Source organism: Pichia membranifaciens (assembly GCF_001661235.1).
Source record: "Pichia membranifaciens NRRL Y-2026 unplaced genomic scaffold PICMEscaffold_2, whole genome shotgun sequence".
Classification (NCBI taxonomy): Eukaryota; Fungi; Ascomycota; class Pichiomycetes; order Pichiales; family Pichiaceae; genus Pichia; species Pichia membranifaciens.
The window spans coordinates 261,278-283,300 of record NW_017566983.1 but is presented as its reverse complement, the minus strand read 5'-3'; the positions used below and the strand labels follow the sequence as shown (position 1 = coordinate 283,300).

The 22,023-nt window shown below is 50.8% G+C and overlaps 11 protein-coding genes across 11 annotated transcripts; 6 read left to right on the top strand and 5 right to left on the bottom strand.

Moving 5' to 3' along the window:
* Nucleotides 1-468: 468 nt before the first annotated feature.
* Nucleotides 469-2,079, top strand: PICMEDRAFT_24996 (hypothetical protein; the record flags this gene model as incomplete). Its single annotated transcript, XM_019162373.1, has 2 exons — nucleotides 469-1,405; nucleotides 1,739-2,079. Coding segments are annotated over 2 exons (1,278 nt in total), but the record flags the coding sequence as incomplete, so codon positions are not given.
* A 595-nt stretch (nucleotides 2,080-2,674) lies between these two features.
* PICMEDRAFT_71250 (hypothetical protein) lies at nucleotides 2,675-3,583 on the top strand (the record flags this gene model as incomplete). The annotated part of the gene is made up of 1 exon (XM_019163872.1): nucleotides 2,675-3,583. The coding sequence occupies one exon, from the start codon at nucleotides 2,675-2,677 to the stop codon at nucleotides 3,581-3,583; it is 909 nt and encodes a 302-aa protein (XP_019018252.1).
* A 417-nt stretch (nucleotides 3,584-4,000) lies between these two features.
* Nucleotides 4,001-7,880, bottom strand: PICMEDRAFT_71249 (hypothetical protein; the record flags this gene model as incomplete). The annotated part of the gene is made up of 3 exons (XM_019163871.1): nucleotides 4,001-4,868; nucleotides 5,134-5,333; nucleotides 5,424-7,880. 3 exons carry the CDS (start codon nucleotides 7,878-7,880, stop codon nucleotides 4,001-4,003), a joined length of 3,525 nt encoding a protein of 1,174 aa, XP_019018251.1.
* A 177-nt stretch (nucleotides 7,881-8,057) lies between these two features.
* PICMEDRAFT_15130 (hypothetical protein) lies at nucleotides 8,058-10,207 on the bottom strand. Its single transcript, XM_019160680.1, has one exon. The coding sequence runs from the start codon at nucleotides 10,141-10,143 to the stop codon at nucleotides 8,182-8,184; it is 1,962 nt and encodes a 653-aa protein (XP_019018250.1). The 5' UTR covers nucleotides 10,144-10,207; the 3' UTR covers nucleotides 8,058-8,181.
* Nucleotides 10,208-10,514: 307 nt separating this feature from the next.
* Nucleotides 10,515-10,916, top strand: PICMEDRAFT_71247 (hypothetical protein; the record flags this gene model as incomplete). The annotated part of the gene is made up of 1 exon (XM_019163870.1): nucleotides 10,515-10,916. The coding sequence occupies one exon, from the start codon at nucleotides 10,515-10,517 to the stop codon at nucleotides 10,914-10,916; it is 402 nt and encodes a 133-aa protein (XP_019018249.1).
* Nucleotides 10,917-11,048: 132 nt separating this feature from the next.
* On the bottom strand, nucleotides 11,049-13,829 carry PICMEDRAFT_10162 (hypothetical protein; the record flags this gene model as incomplete). The annotated part of the gene is made up of 1 exon (XM_019159641.1): nucleotides 11,049-13,829. The coding sequence occupies one exon, from the start codon at nucleotides 13,827-13,829 to the stop codon at nucleotides 11,049-11,051; it is 2,781 nt and encodes a 926-aa protein (XP_019018248.1).
* Nucleotides 13,830-14,268: 439 nt separating this feature from the next.
* On the bottom strand, nucleotides 14,269-14,697 carry PICMEDRAFT_71245 (hypothetical protein; the record flags this gene model as incomplete). Its single annotated transcript, XM_019163869.1, has 1 exon — nucleotides 14,269-14,697. One exon carries the CDS (start codon nucleotides 14,695-14,697, stop codon nucleotides 14,269-14,271), a length of 429 nt encoding a protein of 142 aa, XP_019018247.1.
* Nucleotides 14,698-15,062: 365 nt separating this feature from the next.
* On the bottom strand, nucleotides 15,063-15,398 carry PICMEDRAFT_21704 (hypothetical protein; the record flags this gene model as incomplete). Its single annotated transcript, XM_019162219.1, has 1 exon — nucleotides 15,063-15,398. A coding segment is annotated over one exon (336 nt), but the record flags the coding sequence as incomplete, so codon positions are not given.
* A 2,579-nt stretch (nucleotides 15,399-17,977) lies between these two features.
* PICMEDRAFT_15128 (hypothetical protein) lies at nucleotides 17,978-19,597 on the top strand. The gene has a single exon (XM_019160679.1). It carries the CDS (start codon nucleotides 18,225-18,227, stop codon nucleotides 19,389-19,391), a length of 1,167 nt encoding a protein of 388 aa, XP_019018245.1. The 5' UTR covers nucleotides 17,978-18,224; the 3' UTR covers nucleotides 19,392-19,597.
* A 586-nt stretch (nucleotides 19,598-20,183) lies between these two features.
* PICMEDRAFT_107702 (hypothetical protein) lies at nucleotides 20,184-20,842 on the top strand. The gene has a single exon (XM_019159712.1). The coding sequence runs from the start codon at nucleotides 20,369-20,371 to the stop codon at nucleotides 20,699-20,701; it is 333 nt and encodes a 110-aa protein (XP_019018244.1). The 5' UTR covers nucleotides 20,184-20,368; the 3' UTR covers nucleotides 20,702-20,842.
* A 141-nt stretch (nucleotides 20,843-20,983) lies between these two features.
* On the top strand, nucleotides 20,984-21,823 carry PICMEDRAFT_71242 (hypothetical protein; the record flags this gene model as incomplete). The annotated part of the gene is made up of 1 exon (XM_019163868.1): nucleotides 20,984-21,823. The coding sequence occupies one exon, from the start codon at nucleotides 20,984-20,986 to the stop codon at nucleotides 21,821-21,823; it is 840 nt and encodes a 279-aa protein (XP_019018243.1).
* Nucleotides 21,824-22,023: the final 200 nt, after the last annotated feature.

The following is a 22,023-nucleotide window of genomic DNA, read 5'->3' as shown; positions in this document are numbered from 1 at the left end:
AACAAGTTATGGGACACGTGGCAGAGCCAGCTGGGCGGAACGTCCACCGGACAGACTCAGACGGGCAAGAGCGGTCGGGCTGGCTCAGACGCCAAGATCAAGGAGAAGGAGAAAGGACAGGAGAAGGGCAAGAGCAGGGGCAAGAAGGACCGGACTGCGGCGACGGGTGCCTCGACGGCACCAACAGGACAGTCGACGTCGCCGTCGTCGATCTTTGAGGACTTCTTCTCGGACAGCAGCAAGAAACAGGGCAATGTGGCTCCAAAGCGGAGCTCTTGGTCGTCGGCGACTCCCGGGAAGCCGAGGCCGTTTCGCATGGGCCACTCTGTGTCGGAGTCGGTGGATGAGGCAGACGGACGTGGTGGCGGCGGCAGCAGGCGGCAGTCTGCGGGGTCGGAGAAGATGCATCGGTCGCAGTCGGCGTACGTCAATTTGGACCACGGCGCTGCGGACACGACGGCGGCTGGGAGCAGCTATGCCGACAAGTTCATGGAGCGGATCATAGCGATGGCGATTCCGACGACAACGACGTCGAGCAAGCGGGAGCTCGACCGCATTCTTGGACGAATAGAGATGCAGCGGAGCAGGCCGCAGCTGAGCATGCAGATCATGTCCCGGAACTCGATTCTTTTGCTCCAGCGGTTGTCGATCCCGTTCGAAACGATCGACATGTTCATCAACTTCTTCAACTGGAAAAACCCGACGCTCACCATCACGGGGATGCTCTTTCTCACACTGTGCATCCTGAAGCCCATCAACCTCCTCACCTTCCCGCTCTTCTACATCTGCTTTGAGATCATCATACCGGCATACACGGTGCAGAACCCGAACACGGACGAGGGTGTCCATGGGTGGGAGGACGAGCTCCCGAAGCCCGTGAACGAGTTCACGCGGGAGTTTTTGCTCAACGTGACGGACTTGCAAAACCACATGCTTCTTTACGTCAACGCGTGGGACTTTGTCAACGCGTGGTGCTGGAAGCTCTTCTACTTCCGGGACGAGATGCTCACGTGGCTCATTTTTGTGAGTCTCCTTGCCCTGGGTCTCCTCGTCGAGACGTTCGGCACCTCCGCCATAGCGTTCTGTTTCCCGATGATCAAGCTTTCGCTGGTCATTATCTCCTGGATGCTGATCATCCTCACCCACCCAAAGAACCGCACCCAGATCCTGGAACTGTTCTACAGCGAGGAGTTGAGGCTGAAAACAATGAGTCTCTTGAACTACTACGAATCCAAGGTGATCAACGACATCGATTTGACCAGCGACGAGATGGAAATAAGGCAGATCGAAATCTTCGAGTTGCAATATTACAACGACGACTCGAAGGCCTGGCAGTTTGCTTGCTTTTCCAAGGACATATATCCTCCAAACAACCACGTCAGACTGAACAGTATGCCCATTGAGGGTACCGCTACCTTGGAGAGCATCGTCGCACCAGACGGCTGGAAGTTTGTCAACGCCTCAGATCTACTACAAAGCTCCCCCGAAGATACCACTGCCGGCAATGGCGATTCCAATGGGAATGAAGGAAACAAGGGCGTTCACGGCTCTGAAGGCACACGCGTTGGAAAGAACCGTCATTCCAACAGTAATACCTTGTTGCTGTTTGATTACGAGAAAAAAAGAATGCAGAAGGAAAAGAGAAAGTACCAGAAGTATCTCAAGAAGCAAAAGAAGCTTTCGTCGCATACCAAAGGCAGACCTCAAAACCACGAGTTCATAATCGAGAACTCCCCAGAGTCGTCGCAGTCTAACCTCCAAAGAAGAAGGGCAAGCAACGATTTCAATAACATTCTGTTGGATCCCTTGACTTTGAACAAAACCTTAGTCGAGCAGCTGGAAACTGGAGTTAACTTGGAAGGATGGTATCTGGACCTAAGTCCCGATCACTGGGTCTTTAACAACTACTTACAAAGTGTGCTAGAGGTTGACGAAGACTCAAAATGGGTCTACGACCTCGTGGTAATGGGCAACGGAGTCGATGCTTACAAGGCTGGGTTGGGTTTGACCAACGGAAAGCTAAAGCGCAGTCGTGGAGACGTGAGACGTCGCAGATGGGTCAGGTACGCAGTTAGAGAGATTGTGCAAGGTATACATTCGGATGTCGTGCTCACTGAAGACGATGAAGACGATGAAGACGATGAAGACGACGACGACGACGACGACGACGACGACGACGACGACGACGATGAAAACGAAAACGAAAACGAAAACGACGACGACGATATAGGTGATGCAATCAGTGACGGTAGTGATGCCACCGATACAGAAGAAGAAGAGATTGTTGGTTACGATAATGATGATGTTAATGATCAGAAAAAAAAGGGTGAAAATGATAACGGGACGGGATCGGGATTGAGCTCCACAAGTAGCCCACCAGGTCAACATGGTGGTGCTGCGACCGAAGCCGACGACACAGAGAGGCTGACGGTTGTGTAGGATTCACCGTCATGTAACTGGATGTTTACTATTTATTTTATACAAGCTATTTACTTCTCTATCGGCGAAAAGCGAATCTCCCTTTCGAGGAGATGAAAAAAAAATGGAAACGAGATGACTCTTTGCAAGGTTTTCAAACGAATTGTGGAGAAGCGGGGGACGCCTTAGAGAGAGAAAGAGAGAGAGTAGAAGAGTAAAGGACAGTTAAACCAGTTTAGTAATCATACAAGAAACCATGTCGAGCAACAACGGTAACGGGAGTGTGAATGCACCACCAAAGAAACCAGATCCATTCAAATCATTCATTGCCGGAGGACTTGCAGGTGCCGTGGAAGGTGTGGCAACTTATCCATTTGAGTTTGCCAAGACGAGACTCCAGTTGGTGGACAAGAGTTCCAAGATGTCCAGAAACCCACTGGTGTTGATTTACACGGTTGCCCGGACACAGGGTGTCAGCGCTTTGTACATCGGGTGTCCTGCTTTTGTGGTCGGGAACACAGCCAAGGCCTCGGTGCGATTCCTAGGGTTCGATGCCATCAAAAGGGTTCTTTCCGACAAGGACGGGAAGTTGTCTGGCCCCAGAGGAGTACTCGCCGGTTTGGGTGCCGGATTGTTGGAGTCTGTGGTTGCAGTCACGCCTGCAGAAGCCATTAAGACGGGTAAGATTGACGACAAGCAGAGCTTGAAGCCAAGGTACCAAGACGGAGTTCGAGGAACATTCCGGTTGATCAAGGACTTAGGCATGAAAGGCCTCTATGCAGGTCTTCTCCCAGTGGCGATGAGGCAGGGTGCAAACTCCGCTGTTCGTCTTGGATCGTATTCGAAGATTAAGGGAGCCTTGCAGGACTGGAGTGACACGCCAAGAGACAAGCCATTGAGCAGTGGTTTGACGTTCTTACTTGGTGCGTTTGCAGGGATCGTCACGGTGTATACGACCATGCCTATCGACACGGTGAAGACACGTATGCAGTCTTTGGATGCTAGCAAGCAGTATACCAGCACGATGAACTGCTTTGTCAAGATTTTCAAGGACGAGGGGTTGATGGCCTTCTGGAAAGGTGCAACCCCCAGACTGGGCCGTTTAATTTTGAGTGGCGGTATTGTGTTCACGATTTACGAGAAAGTGTTGGAGGTTCTCGGTTGAGAAACGAATCGGGTTTCCTTTACTCTGTGATTGTGATTTAGTTTTTAGTATATATATGTATACATACAAGAGACAAGAAAAAAGGATGTTCAGTTTAAAGTGAAGATAAATAAAATAGAAACATAAAACATAAAGTATCGGAAATGAACAGAAGGGTAGAGAACAAAAAAGTCTGTATAGATATATACATAGATATATATGGAAGGTGTGAATTAAGTAGAAGAAAAAGTCCCATGGAAAGAAAGAAGGCGCTTGAAGAGAATAACGGAAGCAAAAAGAGAGTGACTTGAGCGTGAACATGCATCGTAACGGAGAATAAGCGTGGCGGGGGAGGGAGGGTGCACACTGTGGGGAATACAGGAAGGGTTGTGTATTGATTTATTAGAAAAGCTGAATCGAACATTGACAATTGAACCACTATACTGATTCCTCGGGGGTTTCCTCTGGGCGGACCTGTGCGGAGGACATTGGGTTCATAATGGAGTACTCCAAGCGCTTCACCTTGTAGAAGTCGTAGGTCGCCTTGGCGACGATGAAGCCGCCCAGCGTGAAGAGGAAGTACGCCAGGATCGGGGTGCCATTGAGCAAGGAACCGGGCGACTCCCTGAAGTCGCCGTGGGTGCTCAGGGCGGAGTGGTAACCGTCCAGCTGACCAGGCAGGTCTGCGCCGTTCTGAAGGCTCACGTCGATGGTGGAGGGGTCTGCAGGCTCGAAGCGGCCTGTTGTGGAGTCGATCTCGTGCTTGGTGATGTCGATCGGGAGCGAGGACAGGCCGAGGTTGATGATGGTGATGCCGAGGCCGAACTGGGCGCCGTTCTTGGCGGCGTGCGACGTGTGGAGCAAGTAGGTGATGACAAAGCCAAGGAACTGGAACAATACGCTCACGGCAGCGCTCCAGATGAAGTTGAACACGTTTCCGACGGGGATACCGTCGATGTAGATCTCGTCAAACTCGGACATGATGCTGGTCTCCCAGTACGGTGGCGAGGGGTCGTGCGACGCCTCGTCGTAGGACGGGAGCTGGTCCGGCACGCTGGCCGGGCTCGTCGACGGCTTCGCCGGCATGTTGCTGAACACCCCGTCGTGGGTCTCCCCAACGTGCACCACGTGGCCCTGCACCGTCCGGGTCCTTGCCGGATCGTTCTCCTCGCTTGAAGGCACCTGGTTGTACCGGTTGTTCGGGTTGATGTACCGCAACAGCGGAGCGTTGTTATAGATGCTGCGCAGAGACTCCCGTCCCCGGGCCGCCATGTCCTCTATTCTCTCCTGGATCGGCATCATGATGCTGGTGTGCTGGCGTGCTGAGGTGCTGGTTATACTGGCCTCTTCTGGGCCTCCTCTACACAATCTATACGTTACAAACCGTAGCAGACAACTAACAAATGCTCAGCAGCATGAAAACAGGCTCTGTCTGTCTCTCTGTCCGTTTCTCTCCTCACCCTCAGCGCCACCCGAAACGGAGGCGCACGACTAGTTCCGGGCTCCCGGCGTCGTCCGTTCCGGTCTCGGGTTCGAGCCCCTGCGCGCGTCCAGTAGGCGTCTTTTCCGACAGCGGGACGTCTTCGGAGTTTTCCATCTTGACGTCCTGGTCGGGGTCAGCTTCGATGTCGTCTTTGCCGGCCATGTCGACGTCCATGGCAGAGTCCACGGCTGCGGAGTCGGCGGAGTCGGCGGCGTCGCCAGCGCCAGCAGTGTGGGCAGAAACGTGTTGGTCCGGCTTGACGCTGCTGCGACGGACCCGTTCGACAAGCTGGGCCGTCGCTGTGAGAGTCTCCCCACGCATACGGCGGTCCCGCAAACGGGCTAGCCACACGCGGGTGGCCAGCTGGTCCTGGCGGACCAGCTCGAGAGCCCGCTTCTCCTCAACGTCCTTCTCGTGCACGCGGCGCAGCTGGTCGGCAGGAACCTCGATGTCGATAGGGATGTCCGTGTAGTCGGCGTCGGCTGCGCTGTGCTCGTTGTCCACGACGGCGACGCCGCCGGGGAAGATTGCCGTCGGCAGCGGGGTGCGGAACGTCTTGGGCATGTTGCTCAAGTCCGGAAGCACAAAGCCACCACGACGGCCCACCCGCGTGACGCCCTTCTTCTTCCGCTTCGACTCCCGCTCCCGCTCCTTGATGATGCGCTCGAAGTTGTCTATCGAAAGCTCCTGCACAGACGGCGTGAAGGCCGACAAGAGGTACCGCGGCATCATCACGTTGTTCTGGTCGAAACCGGACCGCAAGAACTCCTTCAAGTCCTCGCTCACGATGACGCCGCCGTCAAACTTGTACCCGATCATGTACAAGCTCTTGAGGTAGATCTGGCACTGCTCCCGAATGCAGTGCGCTATTGCCGTGCGGAACTCGTTTGGAAGCGCAAACTCGTCGCAGAGCGTCTCGGCAAACTCCTCCGGACTGTTCTCCTGGTTCATCAAGTCCCAGTCGAACCGGTCCACAAGCTGGTTGTTCGAGATCGTGATGTCGAGGTTGATCGGGAACCGGAGATCAATGTTCGGGTTCACCACCATCGGATGGAGATCCGCTATTTGCTCCTTGATGCTTGCCAGAATTTTCTGCTTTACGTTCGACACGTTGTTCTCGATCCGGTAGTCTTTCACCAGCTCGTTCACAAAGACCTTCAACGTCTCGTCGTCGTCGTTCGAGTTCCACAAAAACGTGTCGTTCAACTTGAAGCCGTCCCGGTCCACATCAAACTCTAACCGAATCGGGATGCTCTCCCCATCCTGATAAAGGTTCTCGCTGTCCTCGTTCAGGTTCTCGTCAGTGTATTTCATCTTGCTGTTCTCAGGAAACACAAACTCGATCTTCCCATTGGTGAAACCGTTACCGTACCCGCTGTACCCATCCCCCCACATATTGCTTGTAAGACCGTTTGCCTCCGGCGGCAGCTTCATCGACTGCATTCTCGCAGCCTTCACCTGTTGGTAGAACTTAAGATCCTTCAAAATCCGGTTAAACAACTTCCCATTCAGGCCAACCTTGTCGTTGACCTTGTTCTCGTTCTCCTTCGCAGCATTGACTATCGCTGACGCGTACTTGAGGTAGTCCAGATCCTTCGTAATGATGTTCTCATAAATCTTAAGATCTGTACTCGGCTCCATGTCCTCCTTCTTGAGTCTTTCCGACCACTCATGAGGATGTTGAAGAAGCGGATTCGTGAAATCTGCAAAGCGGCCTTTAGGGTCTTCAGTAGCTAGAACCGTTTCGTTCGACGGTTTAGGCTCAACTGCGCCCGGATGAGCAGTAGGCCCGTTGGCGTTAAGGGGTACTGTCGGTACCGGTTGCTGGGTAGTATGCATCTGCAACGGTTGCGGTATTGGGTTCAAATTGTTGCCTGGAACTTGAGTGGAAACAATAGCTGGGTTTGCTCTTACCAGTGGGGGAGAAGCAATGGTGTCACTTCCGACTCCAATGGGGATGGGACCACCTGTCAATGCTTTCTTCTTCATTCCTTTTTTCTGTAATGGTTTCCTTGGAATCTTGTCCTTTGGCAAATTGGACAGATCTGTTGGTTGTAAAGTCGGACCAAAGCTGAAAGCAGTGTTCCCCTCCGTAGATGTCGCAAAGCTGGGATTAGCAGTACTAGTATGCAATTCTGCTGGGGAATGCGATGCAGACACTGATCCAGTTTTCATACTTGCGATCGAGCCCGAGATGTTTTGGGGAGAAAACTGTTGAGGCATCTTCTGTTGCCGGTGTTGCTGCTGTTGCTGCTGTTGGAGTTGATGCTGTTGCTGTTGTTGGAGTTGCTGCTGTTGAAGTTGCTGCTGCTTTTGCTGCTGTTGTTGCATATGAGATAGCTGGTTCTGCATTGGCAGTTGCTGAGCATTCGGATTAGTGTTGGGATGTGGCCTAGTATTGTTGTTCAAATCGCTGTCGGTACTGGCGATGCCTGTTGTGTTTGGAGCTGCGTTTGGCTGCTGTTGTTGTTGCATCCTTTGGATTTGGAGTCTACGTTGCTGCTCAATCTGCACCAAAAACGCTCTTAGTTGTGGATTCTTCGATATCACTGCATTTCGCTGTTCGGGGTCGAGCCTCATGAGGTAAGTCAAAATCTGTTGAGCAGATAGCCCCGGTCTCCCCTGCCCCTGACCTTGTCCTGATACTTGTGGCTGTGGCTGCTGTTGCTGTTGCTGTTGCTGCTGCTGTTGCTGCTGCTGTTGCTGTTGCTGTTGCTGTTGTTGTGGCTGTTGTTGTTGTTGTTGTGGCTGCTGGTGCTGTTGTAGCATCGGAATTTGTGACTCTCCTTGGTTTAGGCCCAACGGCATTCCTCCGAGGTTTTCGTTGCCACCCATATTGTTTCCGTCTCCAAAATCCATCGCCTCAAGCTGTCTACTCCGTAAAATTGCAACACTTTTCTCGTTACAGATATTTTCTTCCTTGATACACAAACAAACTTCAACATTAAGAGTGATAATTCATGTGCCGTTTGCTATTGTAGGAAAAACTAAGTTGGGCGACCAGCGCGGACGGCGTTTTTGAAAGATTATAATACAAGACAGCCCTGCACAAGATCGCATAATCACAGATGGATAGTGGAAGACCACTGCCGGGGCATGCTGATTGTTTATACTGGTATTTACCAATTAATTAATTCTAGTCTTCTACATCGTCGTCGTCGTCACCGTCGTCATCGTCATCTTCTATTCCTTCATCTTCGACATGTTCGTCTTCGGAGCTGTCGTTTTCCGTAAGGGCATCCTCTTCGTCTTCGATGTACTCCACGTCGTCCTCATCGTACTCAGGTTGGCCGTTGGTCCCGAGGTTCTCAAGTTCTCTGGTGACAGCCACTTTCACTGTAACCATAGATAGACGGCCTTTCAACTCCAAAAGTCTGTTCATGTTACTTGCTCTTCTCTCCAAACTCATGCCCAACAAGCCTAGCCTGCGGCGCAAGTCACCGTTACCACCTGCTGCTCCAATAAGATAGGTACCGTGGTAAATTAAGACATATCGTATCCATGTAGTCAATCCAATACTGGAATTACCCATTCCGTACTCTGCTCCCTCGGTGGTATTTTTGAACCTGTTCTTGTATACGAGCTCAGCCAGTTTATCTAGCATCTTCAAAACAAAATGTTGCTCGAGTTGCGAGACAGTTGATCTGACAACGTTTTCTTCTGTGGTGTTGTTGATTATGACGTCGAACATGGCGTTATCGTTATTTCGCAATGCTTGGGAAAGATTTGTCGTAAGGGTACCAACCTTGAAGCGGAATTTGTTCGACTCATTATGCTTAGTCCCGTTTCTCAACAAGGAAGGCAGCTTCGTGCCCAAGTCGCTGGTGCTTTTATCTAACCTTGAAACAAGGGTGCTGAAGTCGTCGCCATTGTCTTCTTCATCTTCTTCGTCGTCATCTCCCTTTCCAGTCTCCTCTTGATCTACAACGGGATCAAGGTCGATGAAGTTGTCACCGGTACGGATAGTAACTTGATTGTTCTCGTTATAAGTTTTTAGCGACGCCTTGTCTTCTGTTCTGAGTTTCAAGCTGTCCAAAGATCCTTTCTTCCTGAGAACCGTGATTTCCGCTTCATCAAACTTATTTATAAACCAGTTGAACTTATCAGTAATGAAATATATTTCATTCTGTAAATATGCTATGGTCAACTGATCGTGGTCAAATATGATATTGTCAATCTTACTGAAGGACTTTTGGTCATTGACTAGCTTGATTGTGGACGTAGGTTGAACACTGGCAACCATCTTGTTTGCGTTTCTTCTTCTTCTTTTCGAGTTTGGAGTCATCGATGACTCTGTGTTTTGTGCAGCAGCAAGGGGCTCCTTGAAAACTTCGACAAACCCATCCTGGTCAATAGCAGCCAAAATACTTTTGTTTTTGTACTTGTTTATTACGAATTTGACAATAGGGGCATTCATAACAAAAATCTTTTGCACCTTGAATTGGATTAAGTCAATCAGGTTAATGAATCTATCATTGTTGGAGGATACTATTATTGTATTATCAATGACATCGTAGCAGTTCACCTTCTCCACGAACAAGTTGATGGATCTTTCAAGCTGTTTAGATTCGAGGTTGAACTCATACAATGTGTTGGAAAGAAGCAATAATTTGTCATCGTCACTAGGATGTAATGCGATCTTGGAGATTGACTCGGTCAACTCTGTTACCACAAAGTTGGATGTTTCTTCTAGTACAGAGTCAGAAGTGCTGTCGAAAGAGTAGGTATATAGTCTATTCGAAGTGTCAAGAAGGTACAACACTTTTCTTTTGGCGTCATAAGTTGAACATGAACAAGACGCTGGTTGCGACGAGATGACCAAGTCGACGTGCTGGTCGATCCTCGATATGTCGTTCGAATTCATGAGTTCGAAATATGGCTTGTTGTCGTACAAGACGACAAAGTAAGTCTCGTCAATCCAATTTATCGTAGACGGTCTTGAAGTTGCGTCCAATGGTAGAGGAGTAACCGTTTCCGACGAAGTGTTGCTCAGAGGTTGGTACTTCAACACCGGTTTGTCGAGGGAAATGTTTGTGAAAGCAATCCCCGTGACTGGGACGCCTGAAAACTCAGACGTAATCAACGAGTTCGATGCCATAGGTTCCTGTGACGTATAGTTTGTCTTTTCCCTTGATCGGCAGCTGGATTCTTCTTCTCCGACTTTGTCTTCTCTCTTCTCTGGTCTTTTGCCTGAAATTTCATGTTGGAACCATAAAAATAAAAAATTTGAAAAAGCAAAAAAATTCACAGAAAAAAAAATCAAAAAATGAAAAATACAAAAAAATACAAAAAAAATACAAAAAATACAAAATAGACAAAATCAACTTTTTCTGGTCCACACCGTTCTTGTCGGTCCGTATCAGCAATTGTTGATAGGGCAGCAGCCCTAGGGAAAACATAGAAAAGACACCAATAAAGCTTGCAGCAAGAGCCCGTGTGTGAGTGCACAACATACATGAGCAGCCAGACATGTCAGACAATGAGGACTTATCGCTACCCCGTGCTACAGTGCAGAAGATACTTACAGAGATTCTTCCAAGCGACACATGTCTCTCAAAGGAAGCAAGAGAGGCATTGATTGAGTGTTGCATCAACTTTATCATGATTGTGGCCACAGAATCAAACGACATTGCGGAGCAAGACCTGAAAAAAACGATATCCACAGACCATGTGATCCACGCGTTGCAGACGTTGGGGTTCGAGCATTATATACCTATTCTGGAGGAGTTTGTGGAGTCGTGCCGAAATAACGCCAAAATCAAGGAAAAGCGCAAAGAGAGCAAGTTTGTCAAGTCAGGCTTAACGGAAGAGGAGCTCTTGGCAAAACAACAAGAATTGTTTAAGGCAAGTAGGGATAGGTTGCAAAAATAATGTATTTGCTTTTTGTGTAATATTTTTCTATGATGTCCATGTACTTTTACTTTGTAAGAAACCGCAAAAAAAGAAAACGAAACTTAAATGGGGGGAGGATATGGCAATGAATAGATTGAAAGGATACAATGATTAGTTAGAAACGTTTAAATAAGTCTTGATCTCTCTGACCACGTCGATGTCATCCAAAACACTGACTTTGTTAAGTTCATCAAAGCCTTGGTCCGACAAAAGATCGTACTCCTCGTCCTGCTCTTCACCACTGCCATTTTCCTCGCCGGCTGTGATCTTCAAGAGTTTCTCTCTGTGTTCAACTGCACCGTTGTAGCGATCGCACAAAAGCGATATGACCTCGATTGCCATGTTTCTTATACGCTCGTTGTCGGCACATCCTTTCACAATCTCCAACAACCCAAGCATACCCAATTTCAAATCATACACGGTGCACCAGGTTCCATTCTCAATAAGGTTCTTGAATTTCACCAACACCTGGTCTAGTATATCGCCGAACATGTTCATCACAATCATAGGCTTTTTCAAAAATCCGCCAATTATGCAGCGGAAAATATACCTATTCCCCCAAAACTCGTCCTTCTCTTCGTAAGAGTTGAACGTCATTTCAAGAACAGTGCGGAATACTTTGTCGCTCAGTTCGCCGTCATCCTCGTTCGCGTTGCACGAGACCACCATCTCAGAAACTAGACAGGTCAAAAACTCGACAAATTCAGTATCGTCAGGATCAAAACCTGAAGGGTGCTCACTAACAATCCATCCTAACAACTCCGTCACTGTACTGCGCTCTTTTAGGTCCCCATAGCAGTAGACGGATTGAAAGAAGCCCAGGTAATAGTCAAAATAGTCATAACCGTAGTTCTTGAAGCTGTTTATTACAGCGTCCAGGTTCAAAACTTGCTTGCATTTTGTATCTATTTCTTGCACCAATTCCATGACAGACTCCACGAGATCCAGTTGGGCGTTATCGAGCACTAACGATATCACGCAACCCAACTGATTGTTCAAGTCAAGTATCACCTGTTTATCCGGAATCGAAATGACGACTGTCAGAATATTGTCCAATAAGCCTAAGAGTTTAGTTTCCTTAGTTGCATCGTTACTGTTATCGTTATTGGTGTCGTAAGCTTCATCCTCTGATACACGAAGGAAAGAAGTGCACATACTGGAGATAAGTTCAGAGCTATAAGGAAGAAGTAGCTGTGGGTATTTTTCAACGAGGAAATCAATCATATCGTTTATGATCTCCAAGGTCTGATTCTCACTCACCGTCAGTAAAAGTTGCATGATCTGCACAAGATTCATATTTCTAGGATCAGATTTTAAAATCATGAGCTTCAATGAGGATATTAATAGTGGCAAGGGTTGCGATAGCTCCAAAGATACCGGCAGGTGGGATTGTATTGGATCAACCGTTTTAGTGGTCAAGTCTGAGAAGAAATCATAAATCAAGCAACATAACCACATATCTTCGTTCGATAAGTTCTTACTTATTCCAATCAACCTGCTGACGGCTGTGTTCATGGTGTCCTCATCAATATGCGATTGAACAAGTTTAAGTATGTTTAGGGCACACGGCAGGGAGGCTTTGTCACCAGATGATAAGATTTGGCCTGCTAATGATATCAAGGGGGAGGCAAGCTCTGGTTTGCTGCCGACTAACCTAACAATCAATGCCGAGCTAGCAGACTTGATGTCGGAGTTGGATATGTCAATGAATGGTGTGTTTGAGGACCCTAGGTAACTGAAGTTCGAGCTCAAGTTTGTGTTTATAAATTCAGTCGGATCATCTTCAAAAAGCTCTGTTTCCTCTGAGTTCATTGAGAGCGTAGGTACTATTATGTTGGAGATGATCATGTTGATATGAGGCTCGATGGAATGGTAGGTCAACGCAAAGATGCATCTAGTTAGATAGATCAAGAAATAGTAAAGAGTGCGTTCCTTTGTTCCGTCGTCTGCGAAGTTTGTCAAATTCGACAAGAGCTCGTAGGACTTTGAGATTTCGTCCACGATGGTGGATGCATTGCTCTGTACCAAGGAGCCCTGAAGCAAGTTGAGGAAGTCGGTTGGGTAGGCAGAAGCCGTTGCGCTAGCCGCCTTCGCCTGGATCTTGATGAGGAACCGCACGATCCACTTGACGTTGCTCGGGTCGATGTTTTTGGACAACAAGAGGCAGAAGAGCTCGCAGAGCGAGGAGCACAACGCCTGCAGCGCGTTGGACGGTACGTCCTGGAAGTAGGCCGGGATCCGTGTGTTGCACACGTAGTTCAGCGTCTTGAGTATCTCGTGCGTGAGCACCTTCTTGTTTGCGTCCGCCACTCCTCCCTGGAGGTCTTTGCTGTATGTCTGGAGGAAGTCGAGGTAGACGGGGCAGAAGTTCGAGGAGATGTTGTCGAGGAGCTCGTAGGTGTTGAGGTGTCTGTTGCGGCGGGCCACCTGGCGCACAAAGAGCACGCCGATGTAGAAGTTGTCCACAGAGCCGTGGTCCTTCTTGACGAGGTCGTTGGCGAGGTTGAGCAGGTCGAACTGGAACGTCGTGTCCGAGTAGAGCAGGATGATGTCGACGATCTTCACGCACATCCTAATGAGTGGATGATTGGCGCCCGAAAACGGGTTCTGGAACTGCACAATGTACTCGACGATCTGGTTCTTCACCGCCGTCTTCGTCTTCTCCTCCGTCGCCGGGTGGCTCCAGTCTGCCGCCACTCTGTTTTTGATCAGCGTCAAGCACACCAGTTTCGTCTGCCCCGGGATGCTCCCGTCGTCCGAAAGCAACACCGACAGGATCTGAGGCACCACCTCCGCATGCAGGCCCAATAGCAGCTGTTCCGAGGCCTTCCTCACCCTGTTGTCCGGCGAGAGAGTGTTAGACAGGTGTGTCAAAAGAGTGCGTCTATCCATGGCTGCCGTCCCCTGTGTATCTTTTTCTGTCCTGCCTCTATTCGAGCTGCCAGACGGCTGACCCCCACTCCGTCTCTGTGTGTGTGTCCCTCCCTAGGGCCAACACTCTTGTTGTACTGTATGCGTGGGAGTGTGTGGCCGCCAGCGTCCCCGCTGCTTGGTGGAAAATTCCCGCCGAGGAAAAAAATGCGTGCGGATTTTCGCATTTTTTTGCCTTTTTGTGTGGCGCATGCGCGGAGGGCCTTGGCCCTGTTGTGGCGGTGCAGCGGAAAGGGACTACCAGAGGGAAGAAAGGACAGGAAAGGACAGGAAAGGACAGGAAAGGACAGGAAGGAGAGGGAAAAGAGACGGGAAAGAGGGCATTAGAACTAGAAAGTGTATAGAGACGGTCGGAAACGGTCGGAGCGTATGTACAGCGTTTGGAAGAAGCGGCTGGTGCTCACTTCTCCTCGTCCATCTGGGCCTTCAAGCACTGCATCAAGAAGCCGACGTCCTCCTTGCTAATGTTGACGTTCTCCTCCTTCATGATATCCGAGAGCTTGAGCATCTCGGCACGGACCTCCTTGTCGCTGAGCAACTGCATCTGCTGCATGAGGGAGGGATCTGTGCCGGCGGTCTTGATCTTCGAGGCGATGATGAGCTGGACGCTTCTGAGCTGGGAGTGGACCTTTTCGTTCGAGCGGATCTGCTCGATGAACGCCGACAACCTGGTGGCACGGGCGGCCTCGACGTCCTCCTTGGCGAGGGCTGCCGCAGTGGAGGCGAAGGAGCGGAGCTGTGGGGCCCTGCGGGATGGTGCGGCGGCGGCGCCAGCGGCGGAAGCTCTGGCGGCGGCTCTGACGGGCTGGATGGCAAGTCTGGAAAACATTGTCGTGGTGTGCACGGAGGGGGCGGGGAGAGGCCAAGCGGGGGAGGAGAGGAGGGAGAGGAAGAACGGCACCCGGATGGAACAGACCAGTCAAATCAAACGGCCAGTCGGGCACTACTCCAGATGCTGAAAAACGAGAACCGCGGACGCGGGTAACGACCGGATTCGCTCTGCTGCAGGCAAGTACAATAGACTGGATTAGAAAGGACTACTTAAAGACACAGAGTGCGCTAGACAACAAGAAAAATAAAATCCAGGGTTCAAAACTAAACTAAATCAAAAATCCAATACTCCAGGTTCCAAAACCAAAAATCCAATATTGTAGAACTACGCCACACTTATGCGGAACAGGAACCGGTCTCGAGTTCTGGGAAGGAAACGATAAAGTCGGACCAGTCGTCCTTGATGTAGTCACCGCTTGGGGTGATCATGGACATTTGCATGACAGAGTCACCGTACCAGTTGACGAGGACGACTCTGATTGGGTAGTAGGAGCCGGCGTCCAAGTGGACGTAGCCGTTACGTGCCTCTTGGTCCTTGGCGAAGAACAAAGCGCCGTCTGCAGAGTCGTATGGAATGGAGTCTGGTTGGCAGCAGGCGAAAGCGTCGTTGGTGCCGATCCAGACCATGGAGCCGTCGTCGGAGTAGTCAATGGCGAATTGGTAGAGACCAGATTCTTGGGCCTTGATGTAACCGGTCAATTGCGCAACGTAACCCTTCCAGGAGTCCAAGTGGGCGCCGTAGATGGTGTCGGTGTTACCTAACCATGCCTTGACAGAGAAGTTTGGAGCAGTGATGTTGGCGCCGGTACCCATCAAGCTTTCGGTGGTGTAGCCGTTGGCGTAGTAGGTGGATTCAAGGAAACCGAAGCACCCGTCGTAGTTGTAGACGGAGGCGTGGAAACCAGGCCATGCGGTAGCGGCAGCGGTGTTGATGGAGCAGCCGTAAGCATTGTCTAAGGTTCTACCGGTGATAGTTGCAGTAGCACCGGCTTTGTCTGGGTTTGGCAAGGCCTTGGCGTCGGCAGAGACTTGTTCGACAACGACGGAGGTGGTTTGGGTAACACCGTTGGTGGTTACGACGGTGACCATAGTGGTGGTGGCAGCAAAAGTGTTGGTGACGGTAGTGGTGGAGAGACCGGTACCGGAAGCAGAAGCAGCAGTGCCAACAACAGCTTGTTTGTTGGAATTGTCCCCATAGACAGCAGAAGTACATGATTCGATCTGGTTGATGTCGAAGTTGATAATAGTGTCGGAGAAATCAGTGATGATATCACCGCTTGGAGTGATAACCTCGAATTGGAATTGGGCGCCAAAGTAGATGTTAATGTATGTGGTTCTCATTGGGTACAGGTTACCTTCTTCAAGGTAGACGAAGGAGGAGTATGCACCATCACATCTGACACCTAAGAGAAGCTGGTCGTAAGTGTTCTCCAAGGATTCTTGAGAGCAGGCGTCAAAGGCACCTGCACCAAGCCAGATCCAAGCACCATCGTTTGCTTCGTTGATGGTGACGGTATAAAGACCTGTCTCTGGAGCCTTGAAGTAACCCTTCAACTCAACAACAACGTTCCACATGTTGATGTTGTACATGTTGTAGATGCTCTTGCCACCACTACCATGTTGGAAGGAGAAGCTTGGAACGGTGACACTGTTGGTGGTGGTTCTTGGTTGACCTGCAGAATAAGAGTCTGCAACCCAGTTGTTGTCATTGAATCTGATCAAGTCTCCGGCCGGGTAGTCGAAGAATCTTGCATTGAAACCGACAGAGGAGGAGGCGACGCTGGCTTGGACACCGGTACCTTGTGCAGTGGTACGGTAAACATCACGATCGTCGGCATAAGAGCCACCGATGAGAGCCAGGGCAATGGAAGCGAGTGAAATAATGTTCTTGAACATTAGGTGCTGGGAACAAGAAGTCTGTGGTTTTTGTTGCTTCTAAGAGAACACTAAGAGGACTTAGAATACAGAAAGAGAAGCAGGAAAAGAAAAGTGAAGTGAAGTGACAGGAAAATGGCTGTACACACCGAACTACAAGGAGGGGAAGGAACCGATATTTATATTTGTGTCCACATGACTGTCGGAAGGAAACTCGACCCGAAAGAACAGTACGGAATCGCTTCGAGGAAGTCGAATGCAGCGGAATGGAGTGGGACACAAGCGTCATAATAGGAACTGTGCAAACAACAAGGGACGGTAGTGGCGGGAACGAGAGGGGAGGCAACGCTGTCATGTCCTTGAAACGTGGGCGTGCAGGAGGAACATGTTGTTTGTTTGTTTTTGTGCAAATTGGTATGGCGATCCTTCTCTCTACTTACCGTGAGCTATATTGTTCCCACAGATTAATATTGCGGGCCTGGGAATACAAGGCCGTAACATAGCGCAGCGTAGTTTGTGTAGCATCTGTAGCGTGGGTAGCGCAGCAAATAAAGTTTGTCCCCCCGTATCCGGACATAAACACAACTAACTAGTTGGTGGTCTTAGCGGGACAATAGCGTTGCCTAGAAGCAGAAGGATCTGCAAAAAAATCTGTCCCGTGCCCGCCCCATATAACGTGTCTGCTTGGCGGGCCGGGCGCGCCGCCAGAAGCAATTGCCGGGCGGGCGACAGCGCCGTTCCCGCGCTTGTCCGGGAAAAGAGGCTGCAGGCCGGCGTAGACGGAAGGAGGAAAACCACGGTACCGGTTTTGTGGTGTTATTCTAAGCGCCAATACCGAGCGACTAAGAAGGGGAGGCGAAGGTACGATGACACTAGCGATTCGAGAAACTCAGCTGGGCGCAGGGTTTCTTGCTACTAATTCGGCTTTGGGTGTCCTTGCGTACAGGTGGGTAGGTGTTCATATGAGTGCCTAGGACTACCGGTGAGGAGTATTGTTTTGTTCTTGACTATGTCGCATTGCCTGTTTGAGGTCGCCGGTGACGACGTACTTGGCGAACGTCGATCGCAGCTTTCCGATAGGTCCTCTCGAGTCGCCGTCGTGCGCTGCTGTCTGTTTTCGGTTGCCAATCGCCTGTTGCGACGCTCTGTTGCTGTCTTTCAGGTCTCGCTTTCTGGTTTTCTCGTTGCACAGTAGTAGATCCAAGTAACGCCGCACACCCTGCAATTTCCTGCAGCCAGACGCGGGATACCATATTCGGCTGCATGAACCCACTGCAAGTTGCAAATTCTGCTGCAGCTGCAGCGGCTACAGCCTGCATGTTCCGATGTTGCTACGCCGCCATTGTGGTCTCAGATGTGTACCAGTATCAGTAGCGAAGACCCTTATCCACCGGTATAAAGGTGAATCTCTCCCCTACAAAGGCCATCCTTTTTCCCCGAAGATGAGAGGCAAGAGAGCAAAGCAGAAGAAAATTTTGCCAATTTTCTTGCCTCCAGCCTACCTTTTCCACGTTGTATTTGTCAGACGTATTCTCTGCTAGTGACTCAACCCAGCCGAAGATGCAATATCAACACCAGCAGCAGCAACACCCACGGCAAAGCCAGCAACGGCAGCAGCCACTGAGCTACCCCCCTCTTTTCCAGTACTCCATGCCGCCGATGTCTCCATACCCCTATCAGATGTACCCACACCCCTACCCAGAGCATCAATTCCATCACCAGTTCCAGCCTCAGCTCCCACATCAGCTCCCACATCAGCTCCAGTTGCAGTTTCCACCACACCATCCTTATCATATGGCTTCCTCTTCGTCTCCGACATCCTCGACCTCCTCTCCGTTATCGACCAAAGAGCATGACAATCGTGGGCCATACGAGTCGCACAATCTCAGCCAGGGCCTGAAAATCCCGCCTCCGCTTGCAGTGCAGTCTCTGCCGCCAGATACGCTGCAGGTTCCACTAAGCACTCCAACCAAGCAGATGTTTTTTCATCCGCAATTTTCAGCCCACTACAACAGCAAAGCTAATGACAGCGTCAGTGCCGTTTCCAGCACGACAGCCAGTGCGTGCAGCGCCAGCGACAGTGCCAGCATCGATAGCTCTAACACCACTATAAACAGTGAAACCAGCACGCCCGGAATCTACGGTCCATCTTCCCTATCTCCATTGCACTACGCCACGAAAAAGCAAGTTGCTCCTCCACTCCCACCTCTACCGCAAATGCCACATTTTCCACAGCTCCAGCTGCAGCAGCAGCAACAGCAACAACATGTGCAGTATTGTGCTCCTAGCCCGGCTCCAGTTGCATCTAACAAAGAGAAGAGCAACATCGACGGCACAGCCTTTCCGCAGACGTTTGATTTATCTGTTCTCACCCCCATTCCGGGCTGCATGGCGTACCGCCACCCCCTAATCCCGGTGATCCCTTCTGCTTCGGGAAACACGCGGAAGCAAACCCGGCGTCTTTTTGATGCTAAGACCAACAGCATTACAGAAGGCCCAATACCAGACTCGAGCGTCAGCACTACTGCCAGCGCCGGCCACGACAACGACTCGGATAGCAGCAGCATCGACAGCTCTGCCGCAACCCAGGCCAGAAGGATGGCCTTTGGCTCCCCAACTTGGACGCAGAAGGATGACGAGCTGCTCCGACATCTGAAAGAGGTGGAGAAAATCGGCTGGAGAGATATCTCCATGTATTTCCCCACACGTACCATCAATGCATGCCAGTTCCGTTGGAGGCGACTCATCATGAAGGAGGAAAACCGGCGCAAAAGAGAACTGCACAAATCTGCTCTTCGCGCTCGGCTGGTCAAATAGTAGTACGGAGAACAGAAAATGGGGTTAGCAGAGCCGAACAGCAGAAAAAATAGCAGGGCGTAGACCGCTCGAGCAGTATAGTTAGTAGGGTGTAGCACCGCCCGCCGTATATAGAACTTGGATAGTTCAGCAGAATTAGGTAACACAGACCGGTCCGGCCCGCCCGCATGCCGCCATTTCTCAATTTAGCCCGCAGTGCAGCGCATCGGAACAATATGTATCTGCAGCTGTAAGCACACGCGGTAGCGCTGGCGCAGTAGTGCCTCGCGACACGACGGGCGCTGAATAGCGCCTATTGTTGCCAGGCAGATCGGCCCGGTTTTGCATTTCGGCCCGCCTCGCGGGGTAAGGGGATCACTTTAAAAGGCAATTCCGCATGAGCGTGTAGTCTAGACTGGTGCTGGGGTCAGCTTCAGGCCGGGGCTGATGTGACAGCAGAAAATGCCCGTGGGTGCAGAGAGAGCGAACACAGGCAGCACCTGCCGCCGCCGTCGTTGTCGCCGTGGCTGGATCTGTGACAGGTCTGCAACGCTGCGTTGAAATAGACCCCTGCGGAGGCAATGACATCTGCGAATGCTTTGCGATCGCCAGGTCTGGCAAAAACATCCTGCCGGTCCGCAGTGGCAATGTGCTGCAGCGCCTCCCTGCCTCCCTGCCTCCCGCTTGCCACGGTCACTGTTGCCCGGGGCTCCCTTCCCCAATACTATTGTCCACACTCCCATTGACTTCTCCCCCGCCCACCCCCAAAACGGAGCGTGCTTAGATCGCCCGCACGCTTCTGTTTGCTTTCTGGACCCCGCCCTCGCTTTTAAGCCGCCTAGATCCACTTATCTCCAGCCATCTCCCTCCACTTAGCCCCGCCAACAGCGGCCCCATCCTCCGGGTCTAACCCCCTGTGTAAGCTCCCGAGTATATTTGTCCCCGCCACTATAGTGCAATAATTCCACCTCCTACACACACCCAACATTTAGCGGCACATGCACAATCCTTCGGCTATAACTCGCCCTTATTGGGCCGCCTTTTTGGAAGAGCTTGCAGCTGCCGCCCTCAGCGCGACGCATGCCATACTACCGAGACATAGTGCTCCGGGCCGAGCGCTGCTACCGCGCCGGCGGGATCGGCACAGCGGCCGCACCACCTCACCGCTTTCCGCCATTAGCTTGAATCTCTTTGTGCATGCGCCTGCGTCTCCGCGGCAAGCCGTCCCACTAACCCCTTCGTCTACTAGTCCCGCATTCGGGAAAACTGCTTTTTTTTTTCTCCCTTGTTTTCTGCCCATAGCAACAGAAAAAGTGGGTGTCCTCACGTGACAACAGTAAGGAAGATGCACGTGACATGTCACGTGCAATTTGGTCACGTGCACGAGTCTGCTTTGCCGTCTTCACCCCTCGTGGGCCGTCAAATGTGGAAACCGCCAAACGGGGGAATCTGCAACATGTTTGTTCCGAATAAGCCCACCTCAACCCTGTCTCGGGCCCCTACAGGCCCTCCTCATGCCCGAGCAGCTTGTTTTGGGCTGTTTCAGACACTGCTCCTGTGAAGTCCGGACTCGCTGTTGCCATCATTGAACCACACACACTCACACTCACACAATGTTCGGCTTCTCCTACCCCACCACCGCTTTCGAGCCTTATTGGGGACCCCCTTCTGCCACGATCGACTGGTGTGAGGAGAACTATTTGTTCTCCCCATACATTGCAGAAATAGTCAACTCCCTCACCAACGTCGGGTTTATACTCCTAGCCACCCACCACATCTACTCCACTTTCAAGAACGGCCACGGCCTCCTGTACATCTTCATATCGCTGGGCTTTGCCTCCGTCGGAGTAGGCAGCTTCATGTTCCACTCCACCCTCTGGTACGAGCACCAGCTCATGGACGAGTTGCCCATGGTCTGGGTCACCGCCATCCCCTTCGGCTACATCTGGGGCTGGAACAGGCCAGAGCCGTGGCACCTGCTCGCCAACGTCGGCACCTTCCTCGTCACTTCGCTCTTCACGTACATCTACATCTACGTATACAGAAACCCCGTCTTCCACCAGGCGTTCTACGCTATCTTGAACTTCGGCGTCATCTACAAAACCGTGAAAACCACCCAGGAGTGCATTCCAGACCCGCAGGTCAGACGCAGGCAGTACAAGTTGTTGATCCTCGCCTTCTCCTTGTTCATCTTTGGCTTTTTCATCTGGAACTTGGACAACATCTTCTGCAAAACACTAATAAATTGGAGACGCTCCTATCTCGGTATGCCCCTCGGTATCCTTCTTGAAGGACATGGCTGGTGGCACGTTTTTACCGGCTTGGGTATCTACTACTTCGTGCTTTATAACATGATTCTGACGACCTACATGAGAGGCGAAGCCGACCAGTACGAAATCGTCAGATATGGCTTCTTGGTCGAGGTCAGGAGAAAGCGTGTCAAGATGAACTGAGCAGCAACGCCTTGCCCCTCTACACACTAATTTATTCATATTTGAGATACACTCCGTTTTTCTACTCTTGCGTTACCACTACCATTGACATATTCTTCCCCTCTTTCTTCCCCTCCTCTCCTCTACGACTTTCAAATAGGAATACTTATTCTCTACGCCTTTTTATAGACCAATATATACCGAGTAACGACTACAGCAAA

Coding starts and splice junctions, on each gene's coding strand:
- PICMEDRAFT_15130 (XM_019160680.1), bottom strand. CDS start 10,143: ATGGCATCGAACTCGTTGATTACGTCTGAGTTTTCAGGCGTCCCAGTC.
- PICMEDRAFT_107702 (XM_019159712.1), top strand. CDS start 20,369: ATGCACAATCCTTCGGCTATAACTCGCCCTTATTGGGCCGCCTTTTTG.
- PICMEDRAFT_15128 (XM_019160679.1), top strand. CDS start 18,225: ATGCCGCCGATGTCTCCATACCCCTATCAGATGTACCCACACCCCTAC.